We start from the raw sequence: 17,987 nt of genomic DNA, 5'->3' as shown, positions 1-17,987 counted from the left end.
TACTAGGTCAAGCTAGCAATGCATCTTAGAGAGAATGCCAACCTTCTCCCTCTTTCCATTTCCCACAGACTTCACATCAGCTTGGACTGTTAAGATGTGTTCAAAGCATGGCTCTGTAGGTCTCTGTCTGCGTAAAGTCGTAGCCTCAAGAGAGGACACAGTCCATACAAGACAAAGAGTATCTTAGTCACCCCCTGTCCCTCTGCTCCTTTTGATCCACCACCTGCTGTTATTTAAGCTAACTTTGCCATTTCCTTTACTGTGCGGGTCTCAGAACAGAGTCTGGGTTGGGGTGCTTTCATTTTGGGGTTAACAGGAACACACGATCAGAAATCCAAGAAAATAAATTTATTGAACTTTGAAGGGGAAAATCCACAGACATATAAGGAAGTTAAATACAGACTGCTGGACACAACTAGTCATACTGTGAATAATGGCTGTGTGGCCAGCAGAGTACCAAAACTGACATTCTGGGACTAATTGAGGTATTTAGCTAATTTTGGCTATAGAAACATGGTCAGCCTATGGTGCAATGGTAAGATAGTTCATCAAAACACACGTCTTTAAGCTGAATAGATTCCGAGTTGATGATATTTCATGTGAACTAAATCATGTAGCCATTGGAGAAACCATAGCAGCAAGGTAGCAGAAAAATCTATTAAAAATGATTACCAAGTAAGTAACACAGTGAACCGTAAACACCCAATGCTAGATTGTCACTGTCTCTCCTGCAAGAAGGAGAATTTAAAACCACTAAACATTAAGCCCGTTTCCCCACAAAGGTCTGAGCAAAATGGTAAATATCATTAAAAGTTAAAGGTAACTTTAAAGTTTCAAGCTTCTAAAAAATACTTAAAAATGAGACGTATTCTTCAGTGGGCTGAGAGTCCTCTTTCTCTCACACATCTTTTTGGGGGGCTAACCAAAAAAACTATGTTTATGTTATTAGGGAGTCCAAGAGTGATTTTTATATCGGGTATTTTTCTACCTTGGCTGAGACTAATCTTCCTGGGGGTAAATAAGAAGTGATAAATCCCTTCTTACTATTTAAAATACACCTTATAAAAGGTTTGACGACAAAGTTTCTGCTACTTGTTTAATTGATTCTGAGTTGTCCTTTGTGATGGGAAACTCATTTATTCTGTCCCCTTTTCCCCTATGAGTTAGAAGTATGTGTCTGGCTGTGAAACAGAGATCTAGGCCTTCAGTTTTCTATTCTACTTCCTGGTTGACTTTATCCATTGTGCTTCAACAGGTGACTTTCCTTTCGTACGAATTAATTCTTAGGGTCCTGTAAAAACCAAGCTGTGTTCGAAGAGACAATGCTGCACAGGTGTGGGAGCCTTCTTCTCCCAACCCCTGGGCTCTCAAAATCCCACTCCACATGTTTCCGCTGCTCTTCCACATCCTGACTGATGAGGACCACTGTCACTTCTGCTTCTCTTGGCGTGGAGCCCTGTGGTTTGGACTTAAATTTGGTGAGGAAAGTGTTCTGTTTGTTACTATCCTGTCTGTCATTGTTGGGTGTGCGATATGTTGATCTGTATAAAAATTTTGTTTTATAAATTAAAAAAATATCCATTTAAACCTTTAAAATGAATTCGTTCCAATAATGCAGGTTATTGGACATTGTAGATTTAAGAAAATTTGGGGCTTATAAAAAGGGCTTTGTAAAAAATCTAACTTGTTTGTTTTTCTTTAGGTTCATTGACCAGAGCATTACGCTCTACCCTGTAGTTTCTAACATCCTTGCATGGATCGTTGTGAACTACAATATGTGTGTGGTATATTATAAAATAGCCATGCTTAAGTGTAAATTATTAAAAATATCTTTATCAATTTTTTTTGTCAAAATAAGTGCTTTACCTATCCAAACTAGCCTTACCTTCTCGCCTAGATTTTAGTTCCCAGTTATTTAAAAAAGAAAAAAAAATTAGCCTGTGCTATAATCGGCATTCAATTTCCTGAACTGCAAAAGCCACCTGATTGTTTTGCTTTTTCAAAAAGCATGATTTACATACATGAAAAACATAACTATTTAATGCTTAGTATCACAAAATTAAGACCCACAATACAGACAATCACTGCCACTAAGCAGTATTAGAGACGATTCTTTAAAGTATTTATAATTCCAATGGGAGTATCTATCTGATTAAGTATTCTTGATTTTCCACTTTATGATAATGTTTCAACATTTCCAGAAAAACGTATTTTAGAACCCACACACACCATCTCACTCTCCCAGCACAGATTTAAAACCTGATTTTGGTTTAGGCATTCATGCCCAGCCATTTCTTTGCTATTTAGATAGGAAAGGCTACTGCATGATCTTGTTCAGTTGGTCTGTGCTCACATAGCCACACGAGGAGAGGAACTTCTTTTTGTCAGGCAAACGCAAAGCGGTTGCGTTGAGTATAAGACCCCGTGGAGACTGCACGGTGTGGACAGTGGTGTAGTCTGGGACAGGCATCTCAGCATCCGGAGCAAGCTCTGCCGTCTCCATCCGGGCAGTAGTGGTAAGGCTCTCTGTGGTGATGTAAATGTCCTCCTGATTAAAGCTTGGCTTTACACATGACGTGACCTCCGAGTGAGGGGCCACAGCGATGCACTTTTTGGCATCTGACTCACAGAAGTAGGCACTGTTCATGCTGTGATTTTCCTGGCAGGGCGCAGCCACTTCCGGCTGTGGCTGCGAGTTGCACTGGGCTATCCCTGCCTTAATCTTTTGGCCTGGCGAAAGGACTACACTGCCCGCTGGTGTAATGTCGCTTACTTGCGCATAAAAGTCGATGTTTGCTAGTGAAGCAGGATTGCTTATCGGTGTAGAGGCAGGCTGGTGGGTTGACTCAGTTTCACCGCTCAGAAGTGGCTGTGGTTTGTCTTCCGCCATTAGGGTAACGCAGGGGTGCAGAGAGCCAAGGGAAGCACAGGAAGACGAGTTCTTCAGATTCTTCTGGTCAAGGCACAAGAGATCGGCTTCCTCTTTTAACTGCTGTGGCTGAGCAAACTCCGAGGTACCATCACACATGTCACTGGTGTGGAAATCAGTGTCCAAAATGTCAGGGTCATAACAGCTGGTGCGCCCAGAATCATCGTCCTTTGCCCCCAGGATGTTGAGTGATTTCTCATGGGCATCGCTTAGAAGTCTGTCTGTGTCCGACCCTTCACTCTTTTCATCTGCATCATCGATATCTAGCTCAATGAATTCGACCCACGAATCATCATTGTAGAGTTCAGATTTGTAGTTGTCATGAACGCCCAAGATGGTGTTCACCTCCTCCAGTTTTCCTTCCTAGGAAACAGACAGAAAATGGAGACCTAAGAACAACTCAAAACGATTAAATAATGTTCAGTAGGATATATTGAGCTTGCAAAAAACAAACCAAACCAAACCAAACCAAAACCAAACCAAAACCAATAACCAACCAACCAAACAACTCAAACCCTTTCAATAGAGGACAGTGTTCTTCAGTGTACTTAACTGAATGACCCACAGCTTAGAGTTAATTACCTTGAGAAGATCTGGATCAATTCCTTTAATCTTTGGAACCGGGACTGGGGGTAAAATCAGCATCTTAATCCTTGAAAACAAATAAAGTTTTATTTTTACAGATCTTAAAGATTACATGTTCTATGAGAAACAGTTGGTGACAAAAAGTACAGGAGAAAAACATCATCAAAAGCCTTTAAGATCATTTCAGTAAAATATGGTTTCTTCTATTTTTTTCTTTTTTCTTTTCTTAGCACTTTTGATGAATAGCCAATTTTAATATTTGACTGGAGGAATCTAACTCTGTCTAGAGCCAATTTCCAAGTAACTCATAAATAGGATTCCACCTTTAAAGCACACAGCACCAAGAAGCAAACAAACTGGTCCATAAAGTGAAACCAAAGTCGTTTTCACCCTTGAAAAAGAGAGTGGGGGAGGGGACTGAGTTACTACTGCACAGTCCATAGCAACCATAAAACACTCAAGATGACTTCTAACCAGCGTGACGTTGAATAACCATTTTAAATAGGACAGACTAATTCTGAACTGTCTCTAACTAGGATAGATTTATATACATAATATTACGATGTATTTACAGTTTCTCCTTCAAATATTGAGATTATTTTTTTCTTTGGAGAAAAGGTTTATTTTTAATGTTTTTAATTGAAATTGAATTACCTCACATTTCCCCTCCTTTCTTTCCTCTAGCTTCTCCTAGTTGTCCTCTCTTGAACCCCTTTCCCCTCAAGATTTATTTTATGTGTCTCCCTGAATACACTCCACAGATGAGAGAGTGCCAAGTGAGGCAAAAAGAGGGCTTCAGATCCCCGAGAGCTGGAGTTAGAGGCAGATGTGAGCCCCCCTAGGTGGTGCTGGGAGTTGAACTTAGGTTCTCTACAAGAGAAGTATGCACTCTTAACTGCTAAGTCACTTCTCTAGTCCCTAGAATAATTAATTTTAATCTTTATTCTATAGATTTTGTGTCTTGTTAAAATTCTATTACTTAGTACACGGAAGCTGCTTGAACAAATTAGAATAAACCATCTATTTGTTGCTAGCATAACTGAAGGCCCAAGCTAGTAGTATAAATCAATGAATCAGGTGGGTTGCAGTGTTATTATTAAGAGGACTGGTGATGCCGGTAAGCTGTGTATCTCCTCTAATGGGAGTGATGGCTCTCTACTTCAGGTCATGCTTGCCAAAGGGAGATCGGCCTAGTTTGTTAAACATCTCAACATTCAGTGCTAAGCTAGAAGTCTCATTTTTTGCTGTTGTTGAAATCAGATTCTTCTCTCATACAATACATCCCAACCATAGTTTACCCTTCTTCCACTCCTCCACCCTCCTGCCCCCATCTCCCCTAGATCAATTCTCCCTCTGTTTCCTCTTCAGAAAAGAGCAGGTCTCCAAGAGACATAGTCAAACAGGACAAAACAAGATACAATAAGACAAGGCAAAAGTTCTTAAAAGGAGGCTGGCCCAGGCAACCTAATAAGAGGAAAAGAGTCTCAAGAGCAGGAAAAAAAGTCAGAGACACACCCCCTCCCATTGTTAGGAGTCTCACAACATCTCATGCTTTATAGCAAAATCCTCACTCCAAAATAGAAACAAGAATTACACTGAGGATCTACAGTCACACAGTTTCTCACTTCTGCTGGATGGGAATGCAGCTCTTTCTTTCATAAGCCCTTTCAGCTCAAGGGCTGGGTCGGCCATACGGTGGGAACAAGCACAGAGGAAAGATAGCCTGGGCTGAAAATATGTCCAAATTTACTTAATTCAAATATGAATGTCAATATGAATTTTGCCACCCATTACTTTTAATCATCTGGATTATAACAGGGTAAACTTCTTTCACAAACTTGAAAGATATATTGATCCTGGAGCCCTTGACATCCCTGGGATCTTGAGCAAGACTTAAAGCTTTCTAACGTTAGAACTGTGTGTTAGTTTTGTTCCAGTTGGTGCTATTTCCTATCATTTTCTGCTTTTATCATGTGTAGATCTGGGTAGTGATAAAGGTTTCTGTAGGAAATTGAAAGAAATTGATTGGAGTGCAATAAGGATTTCAAATTTTGTTGATTTTGACTGAGCATTACAGTTTGTTTAAAGCTTCATTATTTATAGAAAATATACTCTTAGCAAGTGTGGTGCACATATTTATCTATATTCTGCCATAGTAGAAAAAAAATCACATTTGTGGGAAGCTGGATGAATCGGGAGATTGTTAGGTTCCATGAAATAAGGCAGATGCAGAAAAACAAAAGCTACCATCTTTTCATTCGGATACAGAATGCAGATTTAAATTTCTCCGTATATTCACATATATATAGGAAACAAAAGTGGAAAGGAGGCTATGAGAGATGAAAAAGAGGTGCAAGGGAATGTGGAGAATAGGGAAGATAATGTGATATATATGCAGAAAACGGAAGGGACAAAGAAGAGGACCAGCAAGGAGAGGAGTTGGAGGAGGAGGGCAATAGGAGGAAATAAGAAACATGATGATATATATGCATGGAAATGTCCAGTGAAACCCATTTCTTCACCTCCTAATCTCACCAAAAACAATAAGAAAGCAAAACATTCTTTTAGTTAGAGGTGATGACTGAACTCTGTTGGTATAATGTTTACTTAGTAAGGATGCATAGAACCTTGGGTTGAATTCTTAGCACCACAGAATGGTAGAGGCAGAAGAATCAGAAGTGAAAAATCAATTAGTGTGAGCAAACAAAGCAAAATAGAGGCTAATATGTATACATATATGTACACATATATGCATATATAATATTTGTAATATATTATATAATGTAACACATATATTATATTATTAACTATTATAATTAAAATAGGTTATATGACTTCATATGATATAATTATAAGCAGCATATATTATACAATATTAATTAATATTATTATAGCAATAAATTGTATATAAATACATATAATATATGTCAATATACACATGTATGTACACACATGTATATACACACATATATACGCATTTATATATGATTTTGAATATATATTTAATATATTTAAAGTCCGATTTATTGAGAGGATGATAGTTTGTTTCATATGATTTTAAGCTAATATAGCTAGACAATTTCACATCTTTTCTTGTCCTTCATGACTTGAAATCAACAACTAGTGTTAAAAGTGAATGGCTTTATATACATAGCAATTTTATTTACTACATCATCATATAAATTTTGGAATTTCACTAATTCTATAGATTAATTAACTCAAATCCATTAATTTGATTCTTGTTGGCATTATTCAAGTTCAAACTTTACTTACAATTCTAAAGATATATCTATTTTTCTCAAGCAACTGAAAACACTTTTGTTTCAATTGTAGAAGTTTTCATAAAACAAGAATGTGGCTAAAAATAAGTTCAAAATAAAATTATGCAGTGAGGCCGGGCGGTGGTGGCGCACGCCTTTAATCCCAGCACTCGGGAGGCAGGCGGATCTCTGTGAGTTTGAAGTTGGCCTGGTCTACAAGAGCTAGTTCCAGGACAGGAACCAAAAACTACGGAGAAACCCTGTCTCGAAAAATCCCCCCCACAAAAAAAAATTATGCAGTGAGTTTGAGTTTTGTGTTCCCCCTCATTTACATCATAAAATTGAACATAAAACATGGTTGAAAATGGAGTTCATTCAATTGTAGTCTTCAGTATTCTTGGCATTCAAGAGTGTGCTGGTATTACCTGAATTATTTCTAGTTGAATTCTATTTTGAGGATGGCTAACTTTGAGGTTTGAGAGTTTTAGATTGTTGCAACAACTGAAAGCCCAAACCATATATTCCTACAACCCATTTTGAGTCGCTGATACCTCTAGACTTCAGCTGAAGGGCTTGATTTTAATTTAGATAGAGCAACTGACTATTGGTGGCCTAAAACTGAAGATTTTCAGGATGCAGGACTTACAGTACAAAGACCAACTGAGTCCTAGGAATCTTGAAAGTGGTAGTCATATTTGCCCTAGAAAGAGGCTCATGATCTCATGATATTCTAAAAATATCTTAATGTAAACAAAGGGAAATTAATATCAATATTTTTCCTGCATGTTGCACAAATGTTTTCTGCAATCTAAATTTTCAAGAGGAAAAATAATATTTTATTGTTGGAAGGGTTTTAAAAGATCACATTGCACACAAAAATGTAGACTTTCAGAGAGGATGAATGGTATAAACAAGCTCAAACAGCAATGGTTGAATAGTTGTACTCAACTCTCTGGACTCCAAGAGACTGCAAAATAGAATTTCTTAAAAACTTGGAAGGAATTTTGACCGAATTTACAAACATAGGTAAAATATAAAATCATGGATGAGCAAATAATTTAAATGAAACCAAAATTTATCTGAAACCAACACCTTATGAAAAAACTTGAGAAAGTTTCTTAGAATGAAGTGTCCAGGTGGGTTCAGTTTGTTGTTTCAGTGAGATTGTATATGATGACGGTTACAGATTCTGCTCAAGATCCAGGGATACTGTGGGGTCCTGATGTGAAGGGGTGACTTGTTGAACAGCTTTGGGGAGCTCTTCAGTCAAGGAAGTGCTGTCAACATCTGCATAGGCACCATTGCAAATCTCTTAATGTGCTACACGACATCCTGATCTAAACTCTCTATTTTCTAAGGTGAACACTACAGACTGAGTACAGGTATGGTAAAGGCAAAACCAGAAATTAAATTTTCTGAGTTAATTAAGATGTTACCTCCTACTCTACAGGGGAAATTTTGACACAACACGGGGGAGTGCACAAGAACATCAGAATTTGCAAAAACATATTAGAATGTTTCCACCTACCTTTGCTGTTTTGAAAAAATCACTACAAATAACATCACTGCTACTCCAAATATTCCAAAGATAATAATTAGGAACCATGGAAACTGGAAATCTAAAACAGGAAAGAATATTTCACTAACAGAATTATGAATAATTGAAGCAAAGTTTACATTGCACTGCCCTTTCCCACAAGAAAACATTTGTTAATTTGAATTCATATGACAAAGTTAGTGTTTCTCTTGATAACCATGGAAACACAGTGGATGAATCGGGGTTGTTTTTCTTTCTCAAGGATACAACATGCTTGTCCACTGTAAATGTAAATCTCTTTAGATTAAAACACACACATGCATGCATGTATACATATATATTTTTACATATATGTGTGTGTGTTTAAAATCAGTTAAAGAAAAAGAGATCGCTGGGAATGATGTTACACACCTTTAATCCCAGCACCTGGGACTCAGGCAGGTGGATCTCTGTGAATTGAAGGCCAGCCTGGACTACAAAGTGAGTTCCAGGAAAGCCAGAGCTGCACAGAGAAACCCTGTCTCAACAACAACAACAACAAAAACAAACAAAAAACAAAAGAAAAAGAGGTCAAAAATTTGAGAGAAATTGAGGTGGCAGTGATGGTGGCGTATGGGAGTGTTGGAAGAAAGGAAGGGGAAATGATATAATTATATTATAATTTCAAAAACACAGTATTATTAAAAAGGAAAAATTTAAAACCAAAAGCACATGTTTCAAATAGGTTGCAAAAAAAGTCAAAACTGTAATATTTTCATATGTTCAAATATCTAAGGAATATCACCAAGGCTTCTGTGGCAAGAAGAAATTGTTGTTTGTTAAACCTAGGTAAATAATGCTCAATTGATATTTTAAGCTGTAATGACAATATTTTAGTTTTCACGTTGAGGCTGTTCAACATTGTGAGGGCAGAGTAACCATGATATACCTAGGTACATGGAACAGGTTTTATAGCTTTAAAACTGCTTATGTACATTGTACTGAGGTCGTTCAGATATTGGTGTACTTTATGAGCCTTGGGAGAATTTGTCTGTGAACCCCCCCCCATCTCTTTCCTTATGACTAAATAGCCCCTAGTTACCTCGAGGTTGGTTCCCCATATTCTTCCCACGAAGGCAGAAGCTAACTACAGCTAGAAATCCTGAGTCATCTCTGTGCTTCTCCTGTGTAGAATTTCCAAACGCTTCATGCGTCCCATGCATATGACTAACACTTGGCTTACTATGCTTTTTCTAAGTATGCACACCACGCCCGTACTTCCCCAAATCCACAAGCACTACCATTTCATCCAGATACAAATGCAAAACACACACATTGCAGAAAAAATTGAAAATATACATACAAAGAAATATATAAAGGAAAAAAAAATACTCCCTTAGAATTCTACTGTTCAGGAACAAACAAACACCTTATTCCCCTATTTGAGTTTTGACCTGTCCTCAGATGTTTCCTAAATCAAATAATTTGGAAATGGAATCCTTTTGTTATTTCTTTAAAATTGATCTTATTATTTTTAATTATGTGTATGTGTGCACGTGAGTGCAGGTGCCAGCAAGGGCTAGAGATGGCGGATCTTCTGGAGCTGATGTTACAGGTGGCTGTCAATCTCTTAATGTGGGTGCTGGGAATTGAACTTGGGTCCTGTGGAAGAACGGGAAGTGCTCTTAACCACTGAACCATCTCTCCAGTCTTTCCTTTTGTTTGTTTTTTTTTCTAATGCATACATCTTCTCCAGATAGCGACTTCAATGTCTTGCCCCTGATACATGAAACTAGGGTATGCTGACCTAGACAATAGACTAACAGTGTGGGCACATGGTAGTTGCTATGTCACCCAAAGTCATGATAGCAGCAGTTTAACTCCCACCCCCACTTTACCTTCTTCACACGTCACTGCGTTCATCTGAGGAAATGTTATGTAGAGCACGTCACTGAAGTCGCTGTACTTCTCCAGGTTCCGTTGTCTGGATCTCACGCGCACTTCATATTCCTTTTCCAGTCTCAACGAGTAGAGTGGGACGGATGTTGACCATAAAGGACCCGTCTTTCAAAACAAAATATAAAGACATAGGGCCTCAGGTACTATGCAACTCAAGGCACAAATGCAAGTCACGGGGTTACTAGAAATTGAGTAGTATTTTAACATGTCCAGAGGGAGTTGGCTATTAAATAAAATACACTGAGACAAATTATGTAATGAATCATTTTGTTAAAAGAATAATAATTTTGCTAAAATAATAATAATAATAATCTTCAAATTTCTCTTAGTATAATCTCAAAGGTACACATTTGTTTAAAGAAATATGATTATGTCTTTACATTGGGTCATGAGAAGATTAAGTTATAACAGATTTGAGCATGGCAGAACTATAAAGATGAGTACAAATATTTTACCTACTTCTCTGGGACTTTAGACCTTTGTATAGAGCAATATATTAGAACAGAAAACCCCATATTTCCATACCCCAAAGGCTACAAGCAGATTATATATCTGTAGAATATGTATTCTCTGGAAAATCTTGGTAGTCATTTATTAATAATCACAGAATTTGAAATAATTCTAGAAATACTATAGTTGTCTCAAAATGTCAATAATTTTACTGGGAGCAGTTACACACTTCATTTATGCCAGAAGTCTTAAATCTACCTCAGGAAAGTCTGTTGCTCTAGAATCTGTGTAGAAAAGTGCAGTGTAGCTAGTTCCTCTGAATGGAAACATGATCTTCCAGAAGGAGGTTTTCACAAGGCTTTTCTACAAGGGTTATGTACACTGTATCTCTGGGGAGGGGAACCTGCCGAATCACCTTAGTCTCCTGCAAGCTGGGCAGGGACTCGCTGAGATGTCACCTTCATGAGTCATGTGCTGTGGCGGTTACCCTGCGAGTGTAGGCACATTGGCGTCATCCACACTCCTGTAGGTAAACCTCATCTATTCTCCTTTCAGCACGCAATAAACTCACTGGGATGGTAAGTTGGATTTAGGTGGAATAGTTTTATTGATCTGTCATTGGTATCATATCTAGAGGATCACATTTCCCCCAGGAAAATGGATATAACAGAAAGTCATTGGAGACTCTGGGACTGCAGACCCCACAATGTCTTTTGCTTCTGCTGTGCCTTTACATGTTTGCTGTGGCCCTCTTTCTCTGGTATCTAGCAAGGTGTGAGGAGTGAAAGTGGGGAGTTCTTCACTGTCTGTAATGTAGTGCTTATCTCTTGGAAATATCCCATTCTACTGGGCATTTTTACCTTTGGAGTTGTTCAGAAGATGACCCCTCCCTACGCTGTACTGTCTAATTTAATAATAGTAATAATAGCTTATACAGAGTTTTCATGAATAAAGAGAAATACAAGGATGTTTCACAGCCAGGATCTGTGAGTCTCACCTAAGGAGCTGCATGAATTGTAGCTCAAGTTAATGACTTAACAGTTGAGTCCCAACAGCCCAGCTAGTTTAAATTTTTTCAACCTTAATGTTGGGAGATGTGTTCACAGGTCTCGGAATGTGTCACAGCTGAAACAAAGCTTTGAAAATAACAAAGTTGGACTAAGATGTTTTTGTTAAATAACATTGAGGTGAAAAACCCTAGATGGCAATCTAAAGTTTTAGAAAGGCACAGAGTTGAATGCAGAACTCTTTAAGGTCAGGGAACAAGAACAAAGCAGCCCAATTATTGCTAGCCGATTGACATACTCTCCATTGCTAGGTTTGATTGATGACTAAAGGTGATGATTAGTTCCTTATACCCATTTATGTCCTCAATCTCCTGATATAAAAAATATTAACAAATAGGTATGTACCCTAAAGATATAAAGTAGAGCTGATTGATTCTTTTTCATATATGAATGTTTAGGTTTGTGATTTCTTTAAGAATTCTTATAAGATTACCTTTCAAATAAGTAATAAAGTAATTGGCCCTTTCCTTGTCACTGCAAAATGCAGCCTGCCAGTAAAAGATCTGACAAGAACACCTTGCTTGCCACATGGTTAATCTATAACAAGTTGCTTGGGTATGAATGTATGTGGGTTCTTTCTTGGGATAATTTGTTTTTCACCTGTAATACATAAAATGTTTAATCATGTAGGGGAGATGAAAAACATGTTTTTAACTATAATCATTCACTTGAGAAATGGATTACAACTGTTTTGACTCTTGTATTGCCTGGAAGATTCTGTTGGGGTGTAAAAGCTGTAAAACAACATGAGATAGAAGGAGAGAGAATAAAGAAGGAAAACACCAAGAGAATTTGTGAGTGCCTTTTCCCCTAATCCTCCGCAGATGGAAAAGTTTAGCCTCGCTGACTCCACGGATTCCTGCCAAAGCCCTTTGATGCTGGAGGTTGGTCCCCGAGACAGCAGTATTGGAGAAAAATACTGACTGCAGCCATTGAACAGCTTAGAACAGCAGTTCTCAACCTGTTTGGGGACTTAATGATCCTTTCACAGGGCTCACTTAAAACCACTGGAAAACATAGGTCTGTACATTATGATTCATAACAGTAGCAAAACTACAGTTATGAAGTAGCAATAAAAATAACTTTATGGTTGGGGAGGTCAAGCATGAGGAACTGTATTAAAGGGTCGCAGTATTCAGATGGTTGAGAACCACTGTCTTAGAGCCCGAAGTTAGTAACTATGAATTCTACTGATGTACAAGAGAGCAGATTTTAAACTGTCAGTTCAAAAAATATGTGAAAGAATGCATACATTAATTGCCTTCCTATCATACCTTGTATAAACATTTCAAAACATCATTGACATGATAATTAATAATGATAACTAGTACAATTGTTCTCAGAATATTTTTTTAATATTTATTTATTTATTAGGTATACAATATTCTGTCTGTGTGTATGTCTGCAGGCCAGAAGAGGGCACCAGACCTCATTACAGATGGTTGTGAGCCACCATGTGGTTGCCGGGAATTGAACTCAGGACTTTTGGAAGAGCAGGCAATGCTCTTAACCACTGAGCCATCTCTCCAGCCCTTCTCAGAATATTTGAAAAACTATTCTATCTAGTATATTGGTTCACTAAGATGTAGACTTTGGAAGTTTTCATAGATTTTATTATATAACAAAACCACCATTTTTTTCTAATATCACTGTGGATCTTTTTGGAATTAAGTCTTCATATATTTGGAAGGCTATCAAACTCATAGATACACATTTGACAACTTTTACATATCTCCTAAAAGATAAAATTGGTCATAGGTACAAACATTGTTATATGTTTACTGGAAATGTAGACTTCTTGAGAAATGTCTGACAAGTCAGATATGAATAATGATCTACTAGTATATCTGTTGCTCTTCATGTAAAATTTGTGTTTCATGCAAAAGAGTTGCTAGTTCAGTTGTTGAATCAGTTTTTTAAGTTTTTTGCTCCATCATGACTTTGGAATGCCGAAAGGCACTGTGTGTTCTCTTCATGCTCCACACGGATGCTTAGACAGTGACGGACTCAAAGGTTGAGATTTAATCAGAGACACCTATGAAACTGCTCCCACCCTTTACTGTGAACGTCACAATGATGAAGAATATAATGACTATTAGCAAACAATGGGACATCTGCCTTGACTCATGCCAAGAATCAGCAGTTTCTTTACCACTGTCTTTGCATTATGGAATAAAAAAATGTTATTATAGTTTATTGTGAAATTAGCATTGACCTTGTATGCTCCCTTGGAATGGTCTCAAGAACCCTCAGAAGTGAATGATTCTCATTTTGAGAACTGCTACCTCAGACGCCCTTGGTTCCTTGGGTAAAATAGTTGTTCCTGCACCTTGTTGTTGAATAAATGTTTGATTATGACTGAGATTTAGAAAGTCTTATTTGACTTAGCATCCAACCAGCTCCTTTTTGGTACCAACTTACAAACAAGATACCTAAATTAAAATGATTCAGAAAAAAGAACCTTGAAGACAAGTAACTGTTTGAAGCAGCCAAGTTGTACTCTCTACTGTTGACAAAATTAACTTCATTTTGGTGCTACACTGAAGGACAGGGCCTCGTGTCTCAAAATTTCGAGAGTGAGTCCTGCCAGAGTGCTGGGTACAACCTCATGCCTACCCAGAAATTGCTTATCTTGGCCAGGGCTGTGATTGTGGTTAAACTGATTTAGAATTAGTTATATTTGGAATGGCATGGTAATCCTGTTTCCCTTCTTGTTGTGTGCCATGGGGAATTTATCTCAGTGCCGAGTTCCTGTGCTCTTGGCAGAGAAGTGAGAAGTTCAGGGGCCAATTTGCTTTCTGCTCACCTATGTGGGGACCTCTTAACTTATTTTCTCTGAGGTATGTAACAGAACATCTTTCTGAAACCTCTATGGGGCAAATTCCTTCTCTATGTCTTTCTCCTGGAGAGACCTATTAACAGATATTAATAGAGGTCTAATGAGTAGCAGCAGTGAAAATCATGGGCAGACATTTGGTCATCACCTACTATTGACCTTGATTATGATCCTACTTATGTTCAGCCACATCTCTAAAGATAGCAGCATGGTTAGTGTGTGACCTTGTGCTATGGATAAACTGAATAACAAAGATGACTAGGGAAGTGGTTTTCTTCACCCAGTAGTCTTTCATAGATCGACATGGAAGATTCACATCAGCATTTGTTGTCATACAGACTTTTAAGATCTTAATTTAATGATTGTATCAGTTTTCCTCTAATACTGAATTGTAGGGCACATAGCTTGGCACGTGGTATTAGGTGGAAGGAAACATTATCACAGTTAAGTGAGTATTGAGTTAGGAAGAAGAGATGTCCAAGGGTAGGATGTAGTGACCCTTACCACTTTCCATTTAGTTTCATTCACTTCTTTGAATTGAACTTCATACTCCAGAGCGATCCAGCCCTTCCTGATGTCTGCGCTGGGTGGTGGCTGCCATCTCACTTGGATGTCTCCGTGAATCCCGGTCAAACTGATGTTCAGTAAAGTCCAGTTGAGGCCGATGGGTGGATCAGGTTGCACTGTGAATTCAAAGGAGAACCAGTCCCCAGAGAAACACTTGATATTAATGGTTTTCTTTCTTTAGCGACCAAATGCCTTCATTTCTTTCAACTACACTCTTAATTCTTCCAGAAATCCACATTATTAGAATTATACTTTATAACAGAGTCACATTTTTAATAGAAAAATGATATGTTTCATTTTTAAAATATTTATAAAAGCTTCCCAACTCTCTTTTGTGCCTCAAATCTGATCTATAACTTTAATTGGAAGAATTGTCATGCTACACATTGGTTTTTAGCTCTGATAGCATTTGTATTTTAGGATTTTAGAAAAAAATTAAGAAGTAGAGTGCCAGAAAGACTTCATTTTTTAAATATGGACTGTTTGGGACAGGAAGTAGAAGATTTTTTCCTTCCTGGAAAAGAGCCTTCCCTTATGCATCTCTGTCTATGCTGGCACAACTCAGTCTCCTGAGAGTTCTGCAAATGCTTCCTAATTTTGCCACATTCCTAGCCATCTTATTTTGTTTCTTTTTTCTTTTTTTTTGGTTTTTTCGAGACAGGGTTTTTCTGTGGCTTTGGAGCCTGTCCTGGAACTAGCTCTGTAGACCAGGCTGGTCTCGAACTCACAGAGATCCGCCTGCCTCTGCCTCCCGAGTGCTGGGATTAAAAGCGTGCGCCACCACCGCCCGGCTTTTATTTTGTATCTTAGTTGCAAGAAAGAAGGCATTATGCTGCTATCTTGACCTAGTGATAACTCGGCGTTTTCTGTCTTTTCTTAATGGTTAAGTGAGCATTTAAAAGTGTATTTTGCTCAGTTTCTGTTCGTAATCCACTATTATATTCTCATATAAATCTCTGTATTTTTATTATAAGGACCATAAAGAGTAGAGTTTCATAAACTAGGATGATGAAGACAAGTATGGATTTCACAGGGTTTATATCTAAATTTATGCTGTGTCTCAAGCGAAGTATTGCCATATGGGGCTTCTTACCAGGCCTTTTGAAACTACTTGAAGATTCACAGTTAAAGTTTACTTTATTTTTTTAACACATGCGCATAGCTACTTAGACAGTTTGGATCTCTAGAATTTATCAGAGATAAGTCTGCGAATAAATGTTCTGAGGAGCTCTTATTGAGCCAAAGAGAGAAACGTTTGCACTGGCCCACAGTGGACACACACATATGATGGAAGGAACTGCTTCAGCCACCACCACTTAGACACCAGTTTGTCTTTTTTTTAGAAATAAAAAAAATTTCATTTTAAAACAGTAATTATATATACAGATGAATACATTTTTAGAAATTAAATTTGAAGGCTGTTCAAACTACATATGCCTACACAATGACAGCAATACTTTGTCAGAAATTGAAAAATAACCACAGACAACTTTTTAGGTGATTAGCTTTGACTGTGTATTTGCATTTTAAATTAAGTTTTACAAGGAATGTACAAAATAATACATTAATTATGATATTTTCATATGTATGTGTTAATGTACATGGCTTTCATTCATCTCCCTCCTTCATTGCATTCCTTCAAATACTAGTCCCCTCCCTCCATGAGCATAGTCCCCACTGCTGATTTCATGTTTCATTGTTCTCTTTCTCCTCTTCTCACAAGACACCTTCCTGTTCTCTCATGACACCTTTCTAGCTCTATGAAAATCTCTCTTTTTACATGTATGATGTTTTATCTGAATGTATGCATATGCACCTCATGCATGAGTCATGAAAAGGTTAGGAGAGGACATTAGAACCCCCCAAAATAGAGCTAGGCAGGAGAAAGTACTCTTTAATAGCTGGCCTACCTCTCCAGTTCACATCTGTCTGTCTATATCAGTGGTTCTCAAGTCTTCCTAATGCTGAGACCCTTTAGTATAGTTCTTCATGTTGTGGTGACCACCCAATCATAAAATTATTTTTGTTTCTATTTCATAACTGTCACTTTGCTACTGTTATGAATTGTAATGCAAATATTTTTGAAGATAGAGATTTGCTGAAGGGGTTGTAACCCGCAGGTTGAGAATTGCTGATCTAGATGTACATCTATGTGTATATATAAAATGTTTGAGGAAGGATTTCATTATGTAGCCCACCCTGGGCTCACACTGATGATCTTTCTGACTCAGTTTCCCCAGTGCTGGATTTACAGGTAAGTTACCATACTTGTGCCTTATAAAAATATTTTTATGTAAATTTTTATAAAATTAATTCCTTACATTTATTTATAAAAATGTTCCCTCTTCACTTTAGAAAGATGAGATGGCATAGTGTCTTATGGGAGAAGACTCAGGACCACTGTCAGAAACATAAAAGCCTGCTCCTTCCTCTCCCATACATATTTACATGCTGTAGCTGATGATTTCTCTTAGATATTTAAAGGTGTTTAAAACAATATTTGCAGGAAACCTTCTGGTCTTCCTGTCCAACATCCAGCTGCTCCTTTTTCATCTTCCATCTCTCTCAGTGGTGACCCTACCCTTCCAATTACTCAGCATAAAAGCAGCAATCTCTTCCATGACTTATCTTTTTGCTATGACCACATATTCTGTCAGCTGCTCCATGAAAGAGAATTATCACTTTTCATTGTGTTGGTCTCTTCCATGTTGTCTCCTTTAGGTCTTTGCCCCTTTCTTTCAGTCTGTTCTCCACACAATCACCAGTTCCACAGACACAGCCATTCCCTTATCTCTTAAGGTAGGGCATTCAGTAATCA

At 37.8% G+C, this 17,987-nt stretch overlaps 1 protein-coding gene across 2 annotated transcripts in view; it reads right to left on the bottom strand.

Annotated features, from left to right (window-relative positions):
* Positions 1–333: 333 nt before the first annotated feature.
* The window catches only part of LOC121432909 (growth hormone receptor-like), a 263,812-nt gene continuing 246,158 nt past the window's right edge, over positions 334–17,987 (bottom strand). For both annotated transcript variants that reach the window (XM_041631091.1, XM_041631092.1), the window contains exons 6-10: positions 15,107–15,285; positions 10,189–10,354; positions 8,303–8,393; positions 3,512–3,581; positions 334–3,292 (exon numbers count right to left, since the gene is read on the bottom strand). In XM_041631091.1, coding sequence (XP_041487025.1) covers positions 2,318–3,292; positions 3,512–3,581; positions 8,303–8,393; positions 10,189–10,354; positions 15,107–15,285 — 1,481 coding nt within the window. In that variant the 3' untranslated portion in view covers positions 334–2,317. The remainder of the gene's footprint in view (positions 3,293–3,511; positions 3,582–8,302; positions 8,394–10,188; positions 10,355–15,106; positions 15,286–17,987) is intronic.

This window comes from Microtus oregoni, unplaced genomic scaffold (genome assembly GCF_018167655.1).
Source record: "Microtus oregoni isolate MIOR12 unplaced genomic scaffold, Mior012 000036F_ref0000092, whole genome shotgun sequence".
In the NCBI taxonomy this organism is placed as follows: Eukaryota; Metazoa; Chordata; class Mammalia; order Rodentia; family Cricetidae; genus Microtus; species Microtus oregoni.
Note: the sequence above shows the minus strand (reverse complement) of the source record. Positions and strands in the feature narration are given on the sequence as shown.